Source organism: Anser brachyrhynchus, assembly GCF_964034855.1.
Source record: "Anser brachyrhynchus genome assembly, chromosome: 7".
Classification (NCBI taxonomy): Eukaryota; Metazoa; Chordata; class Aves; order Anseriformes; family Anatidae; genus Anser; species Anser brachyrhynchus.
The window spans coordinates 42,048,089-42,070,843 of NC_137701.1; the positions used below are offsets into that span (position 1 = coordinate 42,048,089).

Genomic DNA, 22,755 nt, shown 5'->3' on the forward strand with positions numbered 1-22,755 from the left:
CACCTGGGTTTTTCTCCAGCTGCAGAGATTAGGTATTCTCTCAAATCTGCAAACAGTGTCCCTCATTGAAGCCATCATGCTGGATAGTAAGATTAATGAGAATACTCATATCTAAACTTCTTATTTCTTCTGTGATGTTACATGACTTTCTACTGTTACCCTCGTATATTAAAAAATAAATGAGAACCAATCTGTATGTGTGGTTTCAGATGAAGAATTTCTTCTAATAGGATATTTGTATACAAGGTGTGGATCTGCATAAAGTTTGTTTTTCTTTTACAGCATATAATAAAAGTTTTAGAAAATGAGAAAGGTAGGTGTGTTTCCTGTTATCTGCTGAAAAATATTAGTACTGATTTTTTTTGATTTGTTTTAAGATTATGTGTCTCTGCCTTATGTTGTGAGAAAAGACTAGATGCTCCACAGAAATTAATGAAAGAGAATACGAGCATAAAGAGAAGACAAACTAGTAGAAGCATTTTGATCAATGTTTTTAATTCAAATCAGCTGTAAGAGCTCTTTAGTGAACAAAACACTACTAGAAGTTAAATTCTATGCCTCATGTAGCTTTAGGCTTCCTCATGGCATGGAATGTGCAGTTGAAGGAAGTAGACTTTAAACAAAGATTTCTAAAACATTCACACTTTCTACAATATTAAAAATCCAGAAATAGTAATTATGGTCAAAAAACCCCAACAACAACAACAAAAAACAACAGACTATCTTTACAGAAAAAAAAAAAATTAAAAAAAAAATCTAACCAATCTAAAAATGTTTTGTAATTTTAAGAGACATTCTTTTAGATTGAAATTAAAAGAATCTCTGGAAAATATATGTGTAATCTAAAATGAAAATTTTAGAACAAGATATAGGTACGCTTTGTCCTTCTACACAAGGTACTATTACCTGACAAATTTCATCTACTAATATCCTTTAATTGCCCTCAACGGTACACACTTTTAAAGCAAGAACAGATGTTATTCAAAGAGCATATAAACCCTTCTTGATTAAAATGCGTTGGTAGCAGAAGGAAGTAAATATTTTTATGCTTAAAAAATAAGATTAATTATCAGGAACATTGGACAACATTGTTTTCTGGATACCACAGAGGAAGTATAGATTTATAAGGTAGAGAAACAAGAAAAAAAATGTTTCTAACATGGGTGTGAACTGCAGTGTTTTATCTCACAGAACACTGGGCCAAAATTATTTCAGTTTGATTATAATAAAGTTTAAAAGTCTTCTAGTTTCAAAGCTTTTCATATGAAAATTAGTCTTTACTTAAACCAGTTTCCCATAACAAAAACCTTAAAAGCAGTGATTGTGACCTTGCCTTACAAAAACAACTATGTTCAAAATGCCTGCATTGTAAAGGCAGATGTTTTTTGGTTAACTATTTGTTTCTATTAGAATTATGTGATGCTTCGCACTGGCAGTATTACAGTTTCTTTAAGGCTCTATCAGTTCTGAATTCTTTTGTCTCTTCAATAAACCTGGAATTGTTTTTTCTCATATCACCGCAGTGTATGCTGCAGTTTGGATGCTTAGAACAAACCCTTGACAGTCACCACCCTTACAAGGTTTGCTTAAGCTGTGAGCTCTGATTTGGATCAAGCCTCTGAGGACAACTTTCCAGTTCACTGTCAACTTTCAAAAGTCTTTTCTGTGCAGTGTTTACTGTAGGCAGTCTACATGGACTCTGCTTCTTCTTGCATCCCAGTTTTCCCTCCTCTGTAACATATTTTGTACTTAAACTGTGCGGCCCTGTGTTTCAGCAAGTGAATCAGGAGCAACCCCCAACTCCTGGCAGGCTGGAAGCAGCAGACGTCTTGCATCGTGCTCAAAAACTGCAGTGCACATGGCAGCCTGCTGGTAAAGCACAACACAAAGAAGAAAAGACAAGGCTCAAGCTAACTGAAGGTAGCCCTTGGGAGGTGTCTGTAGGGACTATTTCTACAGTACTTGTTTTAGCTGATAAAGAGAACAAATCCACATATAACCTAATGGAAGTCTTTTGTGCAGACAAAAAAAAAACAAAACACGGTAAAAGGATGATTTCAGACTTCACTGGTTTTGTCTGTCTGCAAATTCTTTACCCTATTCCTTTTCTGTAGTCTCTTTCTATGCTACACATACATAGCAGGCAGTGCATTCCAAACCCTGCATTTCATAGAAAGTGCTGAATGGACTGACTCAAGAATGCATTTTTTCCTTTTTCTTGGGACATAATGTTTGCTGCCCATGGAGGTCTTCCGCCTGTGCCCAGCTTTACAAACGTGAACCATTAATAATAGTTAATAGTTGGGACCATGTATGTGAACACGTCACATCTGAAAACCCATTTATTGATTTGGGACCTCGTTGCTGGCATTTCTCACTGAAAGGAGAGGGCCAAAATTCTTAGGATTTTGGCTGAAGTCCTCCATACCAAATGAATATTCAAGATGCAGTCTAAACTGCATACAAATCATTGAGGTTAGCACTCTCTAATAAAATTCTCCCTGGTCAGAAATGTTATGAAAATGCTTTGCAAAGTGTCTATCTCCAGATGGTTAGTAGAAGTGGATTTTATTTAATAGCCATCTACTAACGTGTAGATTAAAAATACACCAACTAGAAGACTCCAATTCCAGGTCATCTTCAAATTTCTTTCTATGATCTACTGAAGTTAAGCACTACCCCTGCAAAAAGTTCAGCCATTTGTGGGAAAACAGGCTTTGTCAGAGAACGCAAGAATGGGCAGTTAGGGATAGTAACTCTGTTAATAATTATCTGACTCGAATTTGCTCATTTGCATATGCACGATACAGTTAAAGAACATGATTAAACAGAAACACCCTAAACCTGCTACTTAGCCATTTACAAGCACATTATTACGCAGGCTGTTATGACTCCAGTCAGTAAAACCGCATACTTTTGACATTTTCCTTAAGACAAACCCCAGCCTATATTCCAATCTCATGAGAGGTCCCAGTTTTAGTAATGATTCACAATGTAACAAAGTCTTTGTGCAATATGGTAATATCAATCATTATGTCTTACCCTTTACTGAGATTATGTATGTATGATTAAACCAATTTATTTGTGCAATGCAGCAATATTACAGGAAGGTCTTTGATTCCTTATGCAGATTTACGAAAATGCAACCCTCTGAGTTCAGGAAATTGCATGAATTTTTAATTCTAAGAAGAGGAAAAGTTTTGACAAGAGTGGGGCCAACAAATGGCTCAAAGATTGCTAATAAAAGGGTATTGCATCATCCCCCGTGTCATAGAACCATAGAATGGCTTGGGTTGGAAGGGACCTTAAAGATCATCTGACTCCATGTCACACAGCTTGCGCATTGCATTGGGCAGAGCTAATGTAGTGAATGGCATAACGTTTTTCTTTAGCACCCTAGTAAATCCTCTTCTGACGATAGTGAGACTGGGTTGAAGAGCTCTCAGGTTCTTCATTGCCTTTAAAAAGAAAAGCCTAATTGCTTAGTGGTGGCCATGATCTATTCTGGCTGCAGGAGGATTTTACGTTCTATCCTCTACATTCACACGATGATTTTACTTGATCTGTGAATTACAACTGATTTGTGCATGACTAAAAGGCAGAACCCCTTTCTAAGGATCAAATTTACTATAAGCTTAACACTTTCTATAAGTGTTCTTGTTTGCTAACCAAGAAAAAGGGCATCCACTGCTGCTAGAATGATTTTTGAAGTCCATTCCCATCTGTCCTCTTTCCCTTGAGAGAGTTATGCCAAATAAAAGGTACTAGAAGGAGCAGGAGCCTGCTTCTGGCTGCTGTAGACAATATTTTCCAAATCAAATAAGCATATATATGTTGGCATGCTGGTAAAAGGCAGCAGGCCTATCAGCAACAACGAAGAAAAGAGCAGCCTTCTCTCCCAGGAGTTTCAGTCAAGCTGCTTTTCCCACTCTTCCCAGCCCTTTGTCCCGTCTCCAGTTCAGTAGTACTTTGCCCAACATTTGTGTATGGAAGAGAATCAGCAAACAAAACCAGTCACAGTCCAAACATACGCAAAAACACAGTTAAGAGCACGAGTGGGAAACAGAATCAAGGTAGCTGCTAAACGTAGGACTGTCCCTGCCATTCTGAGAGGCCGGCTGGCTAGATTCTGACCAGCCTGGCTGGTCTTCCGCGTCCCAGATCTGTCAGAGCTATGAGGCACGCAGACGTTGCCTCTGTATGCGCTGTATCCCTGTGCCAGGGCAGACGGCTTTGGGTTTGGGGTGGTTTTCTGCTTCCCGACAGACCGGCCAGCCCGCCGCTCTTTCACGCCCCTTCATCTGCCGGGCACCACTGCGACCTCGGGCACCCACCGCAACGCCCGGGGAAGCCCTGCCGCAGGCCGGTGCCGGGCGGGGTTGCCCGGCGAAGCGGCAGGGCCCCGGCCGGCGCAGCACTGCCGCGGAAGGTCCTTCTCGGAACCGGGCTCGCAGCGCCGCGGGGCGCGGGGCCGCCGGCGGCGGGGCTCGGTCACCGCCCGGCTCGCCCAGTGACGCCAGCTGGGGGCCGGGCCGCCCCGCCCCGCCCCTCCTCGCCGCCGGCCCCGCGGGGAGCGGCGTCAAGGTGAGGCCGCGGGCGGCCGCCGGCACCACGGCACGGCCGACACCGGGCGGCGCGCGGCGCGGGCGGCCCGCTCGTACCTCCCCGCACCCGCCCGCACCACGGGCCGGCCGCCGAACGGGGAGGCTGGTTCGGACGGCGCCCGTCCGGGGGCTCCCCGCGGGCAGCAACTCCGCCTTCCGCCGGGGGGCGGCTCGGACCGGCCGCGGCTGGCCGAGCGCCACCCCCCCGCCCCGCCCCACGCGGGCCAGCCCGGGCTGGGCTGAGCCGGGCCGCACCGGGCCGCACCGCCCTGCACCGCGCACTCCCGGCGCCCCCCGCGGCACCGCAGGCGCAGGGCGGGTCGGCCTCCCTCGCCCGCCCCCGGGTGCTGCCGCGGCCGCTCTCGCGAGAGCCGGGCGCGGGCGGGGCGCGGGCGGTGACTGACAGCCGTGGGGGCTCCGCGCCGTCGCCATTGTGCTGCGGGGAGAGGCGGCTGGCTCGGCGCGGCCGCCTGCGGGCCCGGCTCCTCTGGTGACCCTGGGTGTGCGCGCCCGCGGCAGTGAGTACGGGCCGGCCGCGGCCTCGGGGTGTGTGGGGCGGATGGCCGTGCTCTGGGGGCTCGGCTCGGGCCCTGCGCGCCGCCCGGAGCCCGCGGCTCGGGGCCAGGGAACCATTTTGTGTCGGGGCTGGCCCTCAGCTCCCTCGTCCCCGGCCCCGCAGAGCGCTTCGAGAGCTACGCCGCCTCGCCCGGGGCCCCCGCGCCCCTCGTCTCCTGGGGGCGCCCCTGCCTCGCGGGGTGGGGGTAGAGCGCTCGGCGCCGCCCTCGGGGCCAGGCCGGGCGCGGCCGCAGGCCCCCGGCCTCCCCCCGCCGGCCGCGGGGCGGCGCCGTGCCGCTGCGCGGGGCCCCGGCTCCGGGGCGGGCGCGGCGGGGGCGCTGGCACCCGCCGCGGCGGCGCGGGGAGGCGGTCGGCTCCGGCAGGTGTCTTTCTTGATCCCGGGAGGCTGACGAGGTGCTGCCGGTCTTGCGGCTGCAGGTTGGGAAAAAATTGTGAGCAACGAGTCGCGCGGCCGCAGGAAATTGCCCCCGAGGTCTGCTTGGCTTGTCGATAAGACATATTTCGTGAGTAAAGGTGGAGGAAGGCCGTGCGATCAGGAATTGGGCGACAGTCCAGTCCTGCGAGCGGTTGTGTATTGCGTCAAAGGATACAGAAGCCTGTAGCCATAAAAGTTCAAGTTTTAGCTAGTAGCATCACCACGTAGTTCAAAGGTAGAAAGCCTCCGTTTATGGGCTGGGAGCGAGGCGTGTACAGCGCTCTGAGCGAGGATACAAGAAAGCTTTAAGCTGTTAGCAGAAGGCGTGGTAGCTAGTAAGGGCCTCCCTTGCTGGTAGACAGAATACATCAAATTTCTCCCTCTTCTCTCAGTAGAGGGGGTTAGGCCACCAGAGAAGAAGTGAGAAGTCCCAATTTTAAACGTTTGGTGTTACTTTTACCTTTTGAAATTACTCAGCTTTCCTGTGAAGAGCTATCAATTTTGGTTTTAATCTGTTAATGTCTGTGGCTACGTTAGATCTAGTTGATCTAGTAGTTGGCGGAATCACAGCCTAAGAAGGGCAGGGTGTTAGAGCAAAATAGGCAGTTCAGCTCCGCCTCCCAGATAAAACATGGTCATCTCTTTTCCATGTACAACTGAAATTTAAAGTTTGACTTCAGAAGTTGCGTTTTTACCCAGTCTCGAGATGCATCGTGTAGTGCCTTGCTCCTGAAAACACAGGAGTCCAGATTCCTCCGTGGTGTTTTGTGTGCAGAGTTGAATACCACTGTATGAGCTGATGTAATATTACGCTTTGATGAGGAGTGTTTCTCACACCCTACTCCATTTCCTATTTCTCTGCTGTATAGCTGCTCCACAAATTGTTGGATAGCAGCGTGAGTAGTATCAAAATATGGACGTCACAGAGAAGCCAGAAATGTGGTTTGTCAAGATAGTGAGTTGAGGTTGCACAATGAAGGATGTGGCAGGTGTTGTATCTGAGTAAGGTGTTGTTTTCCTTTCTGGCAACAACAGCCTTTTAAACCAGTTCAGGTTCTAAAGCTATTTTTTCTTATTTGTTCCTTAAAAAAGTTGTTTAAGCACTTTTCAGTCTCAGTGCCTTCTGTGTAAATTCAAATGACTACTTCATCATTATAGAACTTGTGACAGCATGTTAATCATCAGTTGGGGTTTGGTGAATTTCTTTGCACGTAAACAAAATACTTGAGGTTTTAAATTTGAGTGCCATTGCGTTCGTTCAAAACAAAAACAGACAAAAAAACCCACACCTCAAGGTACTGTGATATTGTAAAAGGGAACCATTTTAATGCCGAAATACCCTCTAAAACTGATGTTTCCCCTTTCAGGCGAGTATTCTTGTGACTTAAATAATGATTTTTTTAAATGGTGAGATCACAGAATCACAGAACGTTAGGGATTAGAAGGGACCTTGAAAGATCACCTAGTCCAGTCCCCCTGCCGGAGGAGGAACACCCGGATCAGGTCACACAGGAACGCGGCCAGGCGGGTTTTGAATGTCTCCGGAGAAGGAGACTCCACAGCCCCCCTGGGCAGCCTGTTCCAGTGCTCTGGCACCCTCACCGTGAAAAAGTTTTGTGTCATACTTAAGCGGAACCTCCTGTGTTCCAGCTTGCACCCATTGCCCCTTGTCCTGTCACTGGGTGTCACCAAGAAGAGCCTGGCTACGTCTTCCTGACACTCGCCCTTTACGTATTTATAAATACAAATAAGGTCACCCCTCAGTCTCTTCTTCTCCAAGCTAAAGAGACCCAGCTCCCTCAGCCTTCCCCCGTAAGGGAGATGCTTCACTCCCTTAATCATCCTCGTGGCTCTGCATGGGACTCTCCCAAGAAGTTCCCTGTCCTTCCTGAGCTGAGGGGCCCAGAACTTCACTTTTAGCCAAGTACTTCATCGTACAAAGTTGGATCCCTTAATTGGCGTGCATGTCCCTTAGAGTCTGCCACTTTTACTTTGCGTTAAGGTAAAATATAGACAAGCACTATTTTGGATGTCAAATCTCATCAAGACCTACAGCTGTCTTGTCTTACCCACACCCTAGTCTATATTACTATGACATGGGATTAATTTAGCTTCAGAGTTTGCAACTTGAATGATCGCTTCTTCGCACCTAGTGCAGCTTCAGGCAAGTACTAGACCTGCAGTGCGCGTTATGACAGATAACTCTAGAGCTTAAAGTAACGACAATCTTAGTGTCTTCTTTAATGTTACAGACGTTACAAAGAAATGTGATTGTTTTATTACACAGATAATCTATAGAATGTGGTGTGGTTTAGATTATTAGATTTGTTGTTAGTGAATTTCATTAAATTCATGTGATTGACAGAGCTCTTCTATGCTGTGCAATGCTGCTCAGAACTTTATTATCAATACAACTGTATTTACAAGTTTGAGAGTTATATACTATTGCCCAGTACTTACTTAGGGGTTTAAATGTGACTTGGGAAGCTTAACCATTGCATGATTTTTTAGGTTCATAATCCAAGGCTAGGCAAATGAGAAGTTCAGATTCCTAAATTGACCTTGCTAAATTGATCAGATATCATCTCTGGCAAAAGTAAGCATATGGGTTGCTAATGTCTGAAATATGATCTAGTAACTGGCATGTCTCTCCCTAATACAAGCAAGTAGCTCTTCTGTACCGTCTGAGAATCCACCTAGATCTATTGGTTTAAATGTTTGCTTAAACTTGTTATGTTTGCTATACTTTAAGTTACACGTTTTCTTTTTTCTCTCTTTTTTTTTTTTTTTACAAAAAGTTCTACTAGCAACATTAAGCGTTTAGACTACTTCATGTCGTGTCCTCTGTTGTAAAGCTAATGACTGAACATGTACCGGAGCAGTGGCTAAAAAACCTTCCTTTGAGGAAATCAGTAGTAGGATTTTTCAGTTGTTCAACAGTTAGATCAATGGACATCTGTACAAACTAACTTTTACCAGGAGAGTATTGAGTAGTCCTGGGTACGTGAACTCAACTTGTAACTGCAGCCAGGCATTGGGAATGTCAGGATTGCTGCAGAAGCTTTTCAGAGACTGTTATGGATGAACGTAGCTGAATATGAGGAAATAACTGTACTGTATTGATTTTTTTTTTCCCCTAATACATCTTTTTCCCATTGCTACTCTCAGAAGGCAAGGTCAGAATTAAAAGTCGTGAAATAAAACAGATTGTACCACTTCTGCAAATGACCTGCACTGATGCAGTTCTCAGCCGTCTAAGAGCCGTTAGCTGTCATGCACCTCTTCCTGCACCACACAACTGTGGATGCTGTAATGCTGTGAAATTTATTTAAGAGCTGTTTTTTGTGGTGTAATTCTTTCTGTACTGTCCTGAGGAGGAAGAATATTAGAAAAACAGTTATCTATCTAGAGTTCTTAAGCAATGTTAAGTTGAAATAGCCTTTAAAGGACAGGAATGACAGGATCACTTCTCATGTGGAAAAGGCACCAGCATTTGTTTTAAAATACCTAGAAATACCAACAGAGCAAATACTTACTCAAAAATAAATTTGTATATATATGTGAGACCACATACTGTGGTTTTATAAATGAATTTTCATGGTAGTTGTCTTGGAGAAGTGAAATATTAGTTCGAGGCGGGTAGAGTAGTTTAACAGGAAAGTGAAGTTTCGCAGTTCTGACCCTGAAGAATAAGCCTGAGTGTAGTTTCTGCAAGTAGTTAGTTGATCTTCCCATGTTGTAGATGCGGCACATTAACAGAAAAGTTACTTCTGACTTTAAGAAATCAGAGGATTCTTTCTGTGACTCCTGGTTCATTTTTGTGCTAACGTTACTGCTGCAGAGTTCTTAAGGGAGTCCCACTTACAGTATAAGAGTAAGAATATAAGTAATATAATAACAAGAATATCAACAGCAGCTATGTTCATAGTTTTCTAACAGTGAATGGGAGGGGGTGTATGGAAGAGGTACAGAAACCTGAGAAAGAATTCATTTCCCCATCTTACTGACCAGACCAAAGCTCTGTGTAAATATGTGTCTGTGTGTGAGTAATACTTACGTTACACTTGAAAACACTTGCGCATGTTTTGTGTGTAGGTCCCTGCTTTTGAAAGAAAAAGTAATAAGCGTGTCCTTCTACAGGGTACAAAAAATGGAATCGAAACCCTCAAGAATTCCTCGGAGGATCTCTCTTCAGGCCTCCGGCACTCCAATAGGATCCCGACCATTAACTGGAAACAGTTTAGCTGGGGCATATAGTGCAAGAGAATCTTCACGGAGATTAGACTCTGGATACCAGGTAATGTGTTTTGATTCTTTCTATGAACCATACATTCATTTAATGTTTGTTTCTCACAGAGAAAAACCCTAGAGTCCCTGCCCCCCTCCCCCCCAGGGGGGAATTGAAAGGATAAGTCTCAGCCAAGGTCTTGCGTTTGTGAACAAAAAACATAATTAATCATACAAGGCAATGATTTGATGATCAGGCCAGTGACAGTTTTCACAGAATCCGAGAATGGCTGAGGTTGGAAGGCACCTCTGAAGATCATCGGGTCCAACCCCCCCTGCCAAGCAGGATCACCCAGAGCACGTTGCGCAGGATGGCATCCAGGCGGGTTCTGAATATCTCCAAAGAGGGAGACTCCACAACCTCTCTGGGCAACCTGTGCCGATGCTCGGTCACTCCTACAGTAAATAAACATTTTTGTCATATTCAGCTGGAACTTCCTGTGTTTCAGTTTGTGCCTGTTGCCCCTTGTCCTTTTGCTGGGCACCACTGAAGAGTCCAGCCCCATCCTCTTGACACCCTCCCTTCAGATATTTGTATACGTTGATAAGATCTCCTCTGTCTTCTCTTTTCCAGGCTAAACAGGCCCAGCTCTCTCAGCCTGTCCTCGTCTGAGAAATGCTTCAGTCCCCTAATCTAGTGAACTAGTGAACCCGTGAACTAGTAGTTCTAGGTTTGACATCTTTACCTACTTTTGCTTGTAGCTCCACCTTTAAAAATCAGCTGATTGATTGAGAAAAGGGCATCCTGATACCCTTTTGCTTTAAACTAAAAGAGGGGAGGTTTAGATTGGAGATTAGGAGGAAATTCCTCACTCAGAGGGCGGTGAGGCACTGGCACAGGTTGCCCAGAGAGGCTGTGGATGCCCCATCCCTGGAGGTGTTCAAGACCAGGTTGGACAAGGCCCTGAGCAACCTGACCTAGTGGGTAGTGTCCCTGCCCATGGCAAGGGGGGTTCGAACTATGTGATCTGTAAGGTCCCCTTCAACCCCAGCTGTTCTGTGATTCTATGATATGATTTTATGATACTACGGATCTGTTTTGACAGTAGTCACTGCTGTCCTAAACTTGGGTAAATGGGTGTTTCTGGTGAGGGAGTGTGAGGATTTTACTGGAATGTTATGTCAATAGGGCATTTTACTTCATGTGTGGACAGTGATGCATGTATAGGGATACGTTGCGGTTCTAAGAGTTGACAGTAGGATGTACTACTCTGCAGCAAGTACTCACTTTGCTTTCTGTGAGAAAAGGTAAGAAGAAAACTTTCAGGTTTACATCATACTGTCCTGTCAGTGTGTTAGTACAGCTACACCTGGCAACGGATAGGGCTGTGGCAGAGAGCTTTGCTGTTTCATGCCAACCAAATTGGTTTTTCACGGGGTGAAGGTATGCTCAAGAGTAAGAATTCATACTTTGGAGATGCTTTCACTTTGAAAGAGTATTGTGGTAAGTATAGATTAAACTAATACAGAAATTATTTTGGGACATTTAGAAGTAACCAGAGGGCTGTTGGGTTCGATTATCTTGTTTCTGCTCCTGTCAGCAGTTCCCACCTAAAATTTTGGGACTAGAAATGTAAGTGCGTTTTGGTCTTTGAAATTGCAGAATTTTAACTTGATGACTAAATGTTTATATTTATTGTATAAAATGGTAATGAATTTGGTCCCTGCTAACAAGCGATCTGGGGCGTTGTGTTGTATAATGCCTTTACCGGAAATAGTTTCACAAGTAACGCATCTAATTATCTTTAGCATGACGTATGTATAGCCACATGTTACACTTTGTTATATCTAGCCTGCATGTGTTTGTTAATATGTAGGCTACAAAGAATGTCTAAGGGTAGTCTTCAGACAGATTTGATCTATTTTTTTTTGGTATTCCTACCCATTTTTTGTAGACCGATTGCTCGGTAAAACCATCTGAATAAAAAAAAAATAAAAAAATCTAATAGTCTTGCTCTTTCATAAGGTTTATGGACCCATCCAGTCTAGACAGGATGACACTGAAAGCTTTTGGTCAGAAGATTAGTCTCAAGCTGTGAAGCTAGATAAGTTACCAAACTATTTTTCCACTGTTAAGGAATCAGGAGGGTTACGTACTTGATTTAATTTATTACATGAACTGCAGCATTTACACTGTGCAGTGCATTATCATTTGGCTGTTTTGTGCTGAGCAACGTGCTTCTACTCCGAGGAATGACCTTTACAATACTTTCCAGGTAAAACAGACGTAAAATAACAGCAGAGAGTATCGAGTTTAATCACTTTTTTCCACTCCAATTTATAGAAGATAGCCTGAGAGCTTGTTATATGAGACTAGTGCCCAGCAGTTAAATAAATAAAACATACGCAAGCATGCTTTAATGGAAGAAGATGGTAACTCGTAATGTTGAAAGTTGAGGTCCTTAACTCTGTCCTGTTTCTGGAGCAAGTTGGGGTAACACCCCAAAAACCCTATTGTCCACAATCAAATGAGAGGACAGATAAAGGAGGTAATTAATAGAGAAATGTCTTTCCTTTTGCCAGCGGTTCTCTTGTAAACCTGCCTCATTTCTTATTGGGTATACCTTGAGGTTTTTCATGGACGTTTCCCAATTTATTAGTACCCCACCCTTTCCTGCATTTTCGATATTCAGATCAGATATACATTTTGAGTTAGAAGATGTATATGACAAGCATGTTATTCTTCAGGAATCCGCTGTATTGAATACTTCTGGTAGAGACTGGGGAATTGGAGAAAGAGAGACTCATGAAACCGCTTGGAAGCTTACAGCGTCCTCTCCAACTCACTACTCAGGGACACTTGATCATCCACGGTCTGGAAGATTCTGGGGAAGCAGAAACAGACTGGTAATAATTTTTAATGTGTAATGACTTTTTAAGAAAAGAGGGTTTTACTGTAGCCTTGCCAATCTGAAAAAATGCTAGCAGAACCTCGCTGTAATGTTTTTAGATAAGAAGATCTTACCAAGTCGAAATGGAGGGAAAATAAGATGGCAGTGTTAAGAAATTATTCAGAGGATGAAAATAATAATGTATATTAATTTGACTACTAGTAGAGCCACTCACTTCAAATTAATTTCTTAAGAAGTAACCAATCAAAAAGAAAAAAGGGCATGCATGATTGAAGTCTTTTACATGCTGTAGTCCTACAAATGACAATTAACATTGTTTATACTCAGATTGTTTTACTGGATTTTTCTAGGGCACGGTGGTTTTTTTGGACCGTACCAGCTTTGTGACTTGAGAACAAAGCTCGTAGTTTGGAGGATCTGTTTTAGAAAACTTAACTTTAGATATACTTACAGGTAACATAACAGTTAGTTACATGCTGCTTGCAGCATACTGTGGAAGAAAATGGAGGCCAAACTCTCACCAGACTGAGATCCAAGGCTCAGGCCTAAACAGCTTGCCTTAAGTGGCCTCCATAATCATAGAACTGAACCACAGAATGTCCCTTAACAACTCTAAAGTAGTTTGTTTCTTTGAATTGCTTATGCACTGCAGAGTCAAAATAAAACGCTTTCAGTTGCATTAGAAGTAATAAAAATAGAACTGATAGTCCTTTCCAACTGAACTATTCTGAGATCTAGTCCAACTGCCTGATGATTTCCCGCTTTAAGAGGGGTAAAGCAGACAACTATGAAGACCCTTGGGGGTAGATAGCAAACTTGAAAGTTCTGTTCACTTGAAAACTGAGAGGGCTTTTGGGTACCTAAGGATACTTGAACCATAAGTAGGTGTCCGTTTTCGTACAGTTACTTAAAAGGTGAATGCATGGTCAGAAAAGTGAGGAGTGTAGAAAACTGTGGGGACGGTGGCCTACAGGAGTAATCCTAGTAAATGGCTATAGATATAGTCGGAGCCTCTGGTTGTAGTTGGCCCACGTATATCCAGTTAAGCTACTGCTGTTGGCTTTTCGAAGTGAGAGGGTCTTTTTTTCCTTTTAAGATAAATTTTTCTCTTAAATTATGTTCTGATGCGGGTGAACATTGCAGAAGGCTTGAACTTCCACTTGTCAAATAGCAAGCAATTAAAAGATAAATTATGTTAAACATATAATTTGAGGGAAAATTAACCTATTTTCATACTTGGTTTGTGATGTTAGATTCTGTGTCTGACCCTCTTGTCTTTTACGATGGGGAAAGAGAAATAATTAGATATTAATTTCAAAAAATGAAAAGCATTGGCATAAGCTCAGAAAAAACATTAAAATAAAACACAAGTAAACAGTTAATTTGTTTGGCCAATTAAGAAGCTTGGTTTCAAATACTTTCTGATAGAAGAACGAACAGTTGGATCTAAGTCAAGTTTTTGGCTGTGAGTAACCAGACTAACTTAATGGGCTAACACATTCTCCTTTCTTTTTCTATCTTTTTTTCCCATCAGTACTAGGAAGGCTATATACTGCAAAAATTGTTTTTTACTTTTTAAACTATTTCAGTTGAGCTTAAGCTTAATAAAAAAGCTTGTACTTTGCCGGTACAAAAAAGACAGGGATCTCTTGGAAAGAGCCCAGTGGAGGGCCACAAAGATGATACGGGGCCTGGAGCATCTCCCCTATGAGGAAAGGCCTAGAGACTTGTGTCTGCTCAGCCTTGAGAAAAGAAGACGGAGAGAGGATCTTATTAATGTTTATAAATACCTTAAGTGTGAGAGACAGAGGGATTTGGCCAACCTCTTTTCAGTGGTTTGTGGGGACAGGACCAGGGGCAGTGGTCACAAAATGGATCACAAAGTTGCGCACCAACAAGCGAAAGAACTTCTTCACAGTGAGGGTGACGGAGCACTGGAACAGGCTGCCTGGGGAAGTTGTGGAGTCTCCTTCTCTGGAGGTACTCAAGGCCCATCTGGATGCCTACCTGGGCAACCAGCTCTAGGGAACCTGCTTTGGCAGGGGCGTTGGACCCGATGATCTCATGAGGTCCCTTCCAACCCCTACGATTCTGTGATTAATGTAATCAAAATAACATCTGGTCTAAACACCTTAATAGAAACTAGAGCTACCTCCTAGCTAAGTATATTTTAGGTTGTTAAAAGATGAGCAGGGTTTGTTAAACTACTAAATAATAAAGGTAATCAGTTACAGCCATTTCTGAAATACAAAATTATCTTTGTTTTATGATCTATAAACCTATGTTTGGGCATTTTTATGATATCTTAAGAGTCAGGATTATCTTTCTGCTCTTTAAATGTCATCCATCTAAAAAAGAAAAGGTGCAGATTGTAGTAGAAACCAGCTTTAGATGTGGAACTGCCTTGAATAAACCTGATAATGCTGTCAAGAGCACAAGCATAAATTCTATAATATTTTTAAATAAAAAAAGACTTGGCGTCTTAAAGTTATTCTTTGCTGGTCTTGTGGGGTTTATGTTATGTATGCTATTTTTCAGTATTGTAGGCTGTGGAAGGTACACCTGAAATACTGTATCGATAATTATATATTTTTTTTGTGTTATTTCAGTCTACATCTTCCTCCTCTCATTTTACATCTGGGTGTTATGGTGAGACTGAGAGAACTCAGGGAGCATATTCAAGACTGCATAGCCAGCAGCGAGATAGTGATTCAAAGAGACCTAAGCTGTCCTGTACGTCTACCTCTTCTGTGAGAAATAATGGCTTGACTGCCTTTTCAGGTGAGAGGCTGATTACTAGACCTGAGCTACATGAGAGTTGTCTGAGAGTAAGATCAGGTCTTACTGAGTTGGAAACAACTTGCTTTGAAATACTATGTTTCTGTTATTCTTCAATATTAGAAACTTCATGGTCAATAGAAGAGCAATTTCACATTGACAGTAGTATATGAAATAGTGAGAATGCTGTTACTGTGTGCGAAAACTCATTAGTACTCATGGAACTTCAACATTAGCTGTACCTATTCCATTTGCAGTGAAGTTGGACTTCATGTTTCAAATAGATCTGAAGTGGTTAAGATTTCTAGGAAAGAATGAGTGCACTTGTTACGTATGATTTCAGGAGACTAATTGTGTTAGTAAACCTACATGTGTCAGACAGCAGAAAGAAAATCTTTATGTACTTAGCTCTGCATTTCAAGAAGCATAGTGCCATAGCTGGTTAGAATGTTGTTGGTAGGGGGTCAGGCCCTACTGAAAAATAACTTTCTTTCCTAAACTATTTCTACAAGCCAGGCAAAAATTAACATTCTACATGAGGAACTCTTCCAGGAAAAACTGAGATTCTCATTAAAGCTGTAAATAACGGTGATATTTGGTTAGATGTAATTTAAGCAAATACTTGGATAACTGTAATTTAAGCAATATACTAACAATGGTCTAAAGGCCAGGAAATAATGACAAGCTTCTACTGAAAGCATTTCTAGAATGTTTTGAAACAGACCCTTAGAGCCATTCAGATTACCTTGTGTGTATAGACCTTGTGTGTTGTTATAGAATCACATGGCTATCCAAATAAAACTTAAGACGTTCTTACTTAAAACCCTGTACTGTAGATACTTTCTTACTCTTGTGTTAATGGCAGCCATATTATTAACATTATTGTTATGATCTGGGACATGTCTGTCCACTTCTGGATTGGTCATCACCCTGTTGACCAATGAATGCCTAAATATGGATTTAGAAGTTAACAGTATAATAAATTCATGGTGGATTTTTCAGAGCCATTGAAGGAATTTTTTTTTTTTTTGGAACGAGTTCTGTTCACAGCTTAAGCATGTATAGTTCCTGATTTAGGTGTTGGAGCTATTATTGAAAAACAAGATCTCTTCAAATTGAGCTTTTCCCTTCTGTCTCTGTAATATGAGCAAGAACAGTATTTGTCACTGTTCTAAAGAGTTGTGTTTAAAACGCTCTTAAGCTTCAGATGTCTTTTTGGAAAGTCAATCTTAGGAATGCTGAAGAAGTTTCATAAGAATGGCAGCATTTATTAAACCTCAAGTTGCTGTTTTGCCTAACGTGAAGCTACCTAGTAATTAGCTGTCACTGGAAGACAAGACCCTACTTCCCTTCTCCTGTCCTGTATGACTGTTACAGGGTCCGACTCTTCACAAAAGTATTACTGCTTTTTTTCCTGGGTTAGCTTTCAGAACCAACATGGTTAAGTGAGTTGCCATCAGCAGCGGAGTGGTGCTGTATTCTTAGGTTTTTGTTGGTAACTGGCCACTTGATCAGCTTAGTGGTATTGCTAAACTCCCCCTTAATACAATATAACCAGAATGCATGCCGAAGTACCAGCTTTAATGGATTTTAAAAGTATTATAAAAACATGGCATATTTTCTTTTCCTAGATGCCTCTTGGAGGTATAGTAGGATTCCTAGATCTTCATCTGTGATGCTCGGTTCTCTGGGAACTGAGCTGGTGAGAGAGCGAAGAGAGTTAGAAAGAAGAACAGATATGTCCATTACTGATCTGGTGGATCACAGTTACAGAAGCAATGACTTCTCATCTTCAACATGTATGTATTGTAAAAATGATAGCTTGTAAACACGTAGGCTGCATGCCTGTTAGTTTCTTCCCATGTGCTTTTCATGTTTTCTGCAAAACACCAAGGCAAAAGATCGATTTAATTTAAAGGTATTCTTTTAAATCTGTTTGGCCGCTCTTCACATGTTCACTAAAACCACCAAAAGATAAATGAATGGTCTAGCTTATATAGATGCAATCAGTCATAAGAAAATGGTATCAGCGTTTGCCACGGTAACAGTGTGAATATTCATTAAGCCTCCTTTCTCCTTGTGTATTTTAAGATTTCTTTTGATTTAGCCACACGGAAATAAATTAAAGTTATTTGACTCAAAGAATTTCCACCAAGGCACTCACCCATATCTCTTTCCGTTGTGTTTTTTGAGTGTTTATTAGGGAGAACTGCTAGATCATAGACAACACAAGTGAATAAATACATATACTATAGAAAGTGAAAGATCTGTTCAATGGTATCTACTAGGACTAGTATGAATTTCTGCATTGTTACTTACATTTTCTCTCTCTTTGGATTGTTGTGGTCTGAGGGGGTAGCTAGTCATTGGTCTTCATCGATACCCTTTTTGCAGATGCAGTAGTGGTATTTTATATGCAGAAGTTAAAACAACAACAATCCTTTTTACATATATGGAAGACGAGTAGAAAAAATTAAAAACCAGTTTCAGATCTCATCCTGCAGTTTTGCCTTGCCAGAAGAGCATGTTTTGATGTTGTCCTACTCTACATGACTTTAAATGAGTGGAAAATGGGGAGTGTACCTGGTAGAGCCTAATGGGAGAAAAGGATGGGTGGGTAGGCTTGCTTTGTATTGTCTGTGCTGCCTTTCTAGCTGTAGTGCCCCCGTAAAGCGCTATAAAAGTAACTCCTGACTGTGTTCTCTGCTTTGTCATCAAAACCATATAGCAAATGCTTAGCATCTATGTAGATGGTTCCTTCCTTAGGATATGCCAGATGCATAAACCTCACCTTCAATAATAAAATAATATGATTGCAGTGCAGAACCTGTAAAAAAAAAAAAAAAAAAAAAAAAAAAAACGCATGAAAGGTTAGGAAGAACTTGTTTACCGAAAGGGTTGTTAGGCATTGCAGTGGGCTGCCCAGGGAAGTGGTTGAGTCACCATCCCTGGAGGTGCTTAAAAGATGTTCAGATGTAGAGCTTAGTGATATGGTTTAGTGGAGGACTTGTTAGTGTTAGGTCAGAAGTTGGAAGAGGTGGTTTTGGAGGTCTCTTCGAACCTAGATGATTCTGTTTCAATCTCAGAATAACTGAAGAAAACTTCTACCTCCTACCTTAATCTACCAATGCCTGTTAAGTATTTAGAACGTTAAAGGAAATTAAAAGTGATTTTCCTTCCTATGAGGTTAGTGTGCATCTGCTGTCCACTTTCCAGCCAAGTCTAGCTATTCTGCGAGAAAGAAGACTATCCTTCTCAGCTGCTTCACTTAATGTCACCTAGACTTGAGCTACAGTAGAATTCTGCGTTGAGGTATATACGTAGTAATGACAAAAATTATGGTTATAAGAAACCATAATGTAAATAAACATACTTATAAAAGCAGTGGAGGGGACAGCTGTGTGGTAATAGTTATCTAACTGGCTATATGTGATTAAGGTAATTGAGAGAGCAGCTATGATTATTAATACGGGCTGATTATTAGTAATTTGATCCTGCTTAAGCTGCTTGCATAGCTGAATCTGCAACTGAAGTTGTTGTATTTCTTTGAGAGACGCAGTAGCTAGTTGATAGAATTGTAGAATCATTTAAGTTGGAAAAGACCCGTAAGATTATCAAGTCTAACCATCACCTAATGCTACTCTATCCAACACTAAACCATGTTCCTAAATGCTACATCCACATGTCTTAAATACCTCCAGGGAGGATGACTCCACCACATCACTGGGCAGCCTGTTCCAATGCCTAATCACAGTTTCCATGAAGAAATACTTCCTGATATCTTATTAAAAACCTCCTGTTGCACGTTGAGGCTGCTTCCTGACGGTCCTATCACTTCTTGTCTGAGAGCAGAGACTGACACCCACCTTGCTTACAACCTCCTTTCATGTAGTTGGAGAGAACAATGAGGTCTTCCCTCAGTCTCGTTTTCTACAGACTAAACTGCCCCAGTTCCGTCAGCCACTCCTCATAGGTCTTGTTTTCTAGTCTCTTCATTAGCTTTGTTGCTATTTTCTAAACATGTTGCAGCAACTCAACATCTTTCTTGCAGTGAGGGGCTCAAAACTGACCATGGTACTCAAGGTGTAGGCTCACCACTGTTGAGTACAGAGGGACAGTCACTTCCCTAGTCCTGCTGGCCACAGCATTTCTGATGCAGGCCAGAATGGGTGCAATATTGGCTCATTTGCAGCCGGCTGTCAACCAGCATCCCCAGGTCCTTTTCTGAAGGGCAACTGTCTAACCACTCTCTATCAAGCCTATATATATACATACACACACACACACACATCTGTACATATATATATATATGTATGTACGTATGTATATGTATACATATGGCTGCATGGGGTTGTTGTGACAACCTAAGCAGGGCAATTGGCATTTACTCTTGTTGAGTGCGATACAATGGGATGCAGCCTATTGATCCAGCCTATCCAGATCAGTCTACAGAGTCTTCCTGCCCTCAAACAGATGAATGCTCCTGCCCGGCTTAGTGTCATCTGCAAACTTAACCGAGGGTGCAGTTGATCCCCTCATCCAGATGGTTGATAAAATTATTAAGCAAAACTGGCCCTAATACTGAGCCCTGGGTAACACAGCTTATGACTGACATCCAACCAGATTTAATTTCATTCACAATGACCCTTTGTGTCTGGACATCCTTCCAGATTTTTACCCAGTGAACAGTACATCCATGCCCTGAGAGTTAGTGGGAGACAGTATCAAGTGCTTTGGTAAAAGTCCAAGTAAACAGTATCACAGCCTTTCCTTTGTCTGCTAAGTGTGTCATCTCTCCGTAGAAGGAGATTGTACCTTCATACCTTTGGGTGAATCCTTTGTGGCCCAATAAATCTGTGTGAGTTCAAGAGGTGTAGTAGATCGCTAACAATTTCCTGTTGGTTTATAATGGCTTCATTCTGTTCTGTGTGTCTTCCAGCTTAGGCTGGGTACCCCGAGAAAAATTAGTCTTACTAAAGACCGAGGCAAAGAAGGCATTAAGTACTTGAGCTCAGCCTCATCTCTCATCACTGTTTTCCCTCACATCCACTAAGGGATTGAGACTTTCCTTAGTCCTCTGAAGTTTTGTTGCTCATGTATTTATAAAAACATTTTTAATTAACTCATTTTAGCCAAACTAGTGCAGTTGCAGTATTCTTAGGTTACTATTTTTATGTTTCAGTTCTTTTTTAAAAGAAATATAATAACCCCCCCCCTAAAATCTTCTGACTAGCAAGGTTTGACTTGCTAGAGGTAGAATACTGTGATTCTAAGATGTACATTTAATTTAGATACTTCTAGTATCTAAATTTTAGTTCAATTTCTGTTATCCAAAGTCATTAATTTTATGCTACCTTTAAGCAGTGTTTTTGACTGCAGTTCCTGATGTTCTTCTGCAGAGAGTAGCTTGTAATAGATGGAGAATATACTTGATGTTTCCTATGCATTTTTTTTTCAGATGATTTGGTGTCTGCTACATTGCTGATGTTTATTAATGTTAATTAACCTGTCTTTCTCAGTATACAGGCAGAATGGACCATTAAGTTATTAAATAGTACTGTATATGGACTTTTTTTTTCAATGTAAGTGTTCTTATATAACTTCTAACAGATGGTTAGTGTTCACTGTTTTCATATTGGTATAAGACAGTGAGTCATACCTTGATAGACTGAAGATTTTAGGGGGGGGTTAGATTCCAGACAGTTATCAGACTGAAAATGGGCTTGGTTTCAGTTTAACATCAGAATTATGAGAAGTAAGTTTAAACTTAATATTGCTCTGGAGTTTACCTGCCAAATTTGAAACAATTTTGTGAAAGGATCACAAAATCCTGAACTTTTGCATTGACATTTAAGAGTTATCCATCTGGTATGTAAGAATTAGAGCACATCTTGTTATAGTTTTCCTCTGCTTTCCTGCAACAGATCTTCAGGATAGGCCTGCCTCTTCGTACGCAGAGGGAGCAAGACCAAAAGAGAATTCATTAAGCGCTTTGAGGCTGAATGCATCCATGAACCAACAGTTGCCTTCTGATCGTCAGCCATCTTTTTTCAACAGAGACTCTAACATCAGCTCTTCAAGATCGAGCTATTCTTCAAGACAAAGGAGAAATGAAATGGAATCTCCCCAGAGGAGCATGCAGCCAGCATTCTCTCATACTGCCATTAGAGAAGAAATTCCTTCCTCAAGTGGTTCTGAAAGGGTTTTGTCTTCTCAGAGGTCGTTAAATGAGGCTGCTGCTGACAGCGAAGGGAGGCGCACAACCAGACAGCTGCTGTCTCGTTTAGCATCTAGTATGTCATCTACATTTTTCTCTCGAAGATCTAGCCAGGATTCATTGCATACAAGGTCATTAGGTTCTGAAGAGTCATCTGTTGTCCCAAGAGTTCAAGCTTCTGCCATGTCTAGTGCTAATGGAGCTGCAACTCCAGAAACGCCAGGACTTCAGACATCTGAAGCTTCTCAGGGATTTAGTTTTCTTAGACGAAGATGGGGTTTATCAGGAATTTCACAGAATCCTAACTCTGATTCAGACGGGGAAAGCTACAGACCAGACTCTGAAAGCAGGAGCACAGGATCCTGGTTGTCATCATCTTTGAGGAACAGATGTACACCTCTCTTCTCCAGAAGAAGGAGAGAAGGAAGAGATGAGTCTGCAAGGATCTCTACCTCTGATACAACTGCTAGATCGCAACATGTCTTCAGAAGAAGAGAGTCAGGTGAGGAGACCTCTCTTGAAGCATCAGATAGCCCGCCTAGGGCTTCTGTTAGCAGACCATCAACACCTGCAGTATCTGGTATTCCTACAGCTACTGCCTCCCCACCAGATTCAACCCACAGCAGGAGAAGTTCTGGAATTCTGCCTGGTTCTCTCTTTCGCTTTGCAGTGCCTCCAGCATTAGGAAGCAGTCTGTCTGACAATCTTATGATAACTGTAGATATTATTCCCTCTGGCTGGAATCAGTCTGAAGGACAAGAAAGTGATAAGTCTAAAATACCACCTTCAAGAGATCCAGAAAGACTCCAGAAAATTAAAGAGAGGTAAATTAGTATGTTCTTTTGAGATAATTAAATATACTTGACTTAGCATGAGAGGGTTTTATGCAACCTTGATGTTAAAAGGTACTTTCCTTCAGAGAAGGATACAACTCACAGCTGTCACCTACAGGCTCACTTTTGTCTTTAGAGAAACTTGTATTAATCCTCGCAGGTTTGAGAACAGCTGGAGGACAAATTGTTGTCA

General features: G+C 42.2%; 1 protein-coding gene across 9 annotated transcripts in view; it reads left to right on the plus strand.

Annotated features, from left to right (window-relative positions):
• Positions 1–472: 472 nt before the first annotated feature.
• Positions 473–22,755, plus strand: part of MARCHF7 (membrane associated ring-CH-type finger 7) — a 30,522-nt gene continuing 8,239 nt past the window's right edge. For 2 of the 9 annotated variants that reach the window (XM_080600034.1, XM_080600032.1), the window contains exons 1-6: positions 473–4,584; positions 9,736–9,892; positions 12,571–12,729; positions 15,344–15,515; positions 17,144–17,311; positions 21,413–22,553. In XM_080600034.1, coding sequence (XP_080456160.1) covers positions 4,175–4,584; positions 9,736–9,892; positions 12,571–12,729; positions 15,344–15,515; positions 17,144–17,311; positions 21,413–22,553 — 2,207 coding nt within the window. In that variant the 5' untranslated portion in view covers positions 473–4,174. Of the gene's footprint in view, positions 4,585–4,961; positions 5,123–9,735; positions 9,893–12,570; positions 12,730–15,343; positions 15,516–17,143; positions 17,312–21,412; positions 22,554–22,755 lie in introns of those variants that run through there. The other 7 variants (XM_080600035.1, XM_080600033.1, XM_080600036.1 and 4 more) reach the window with 6 other exon arrangements.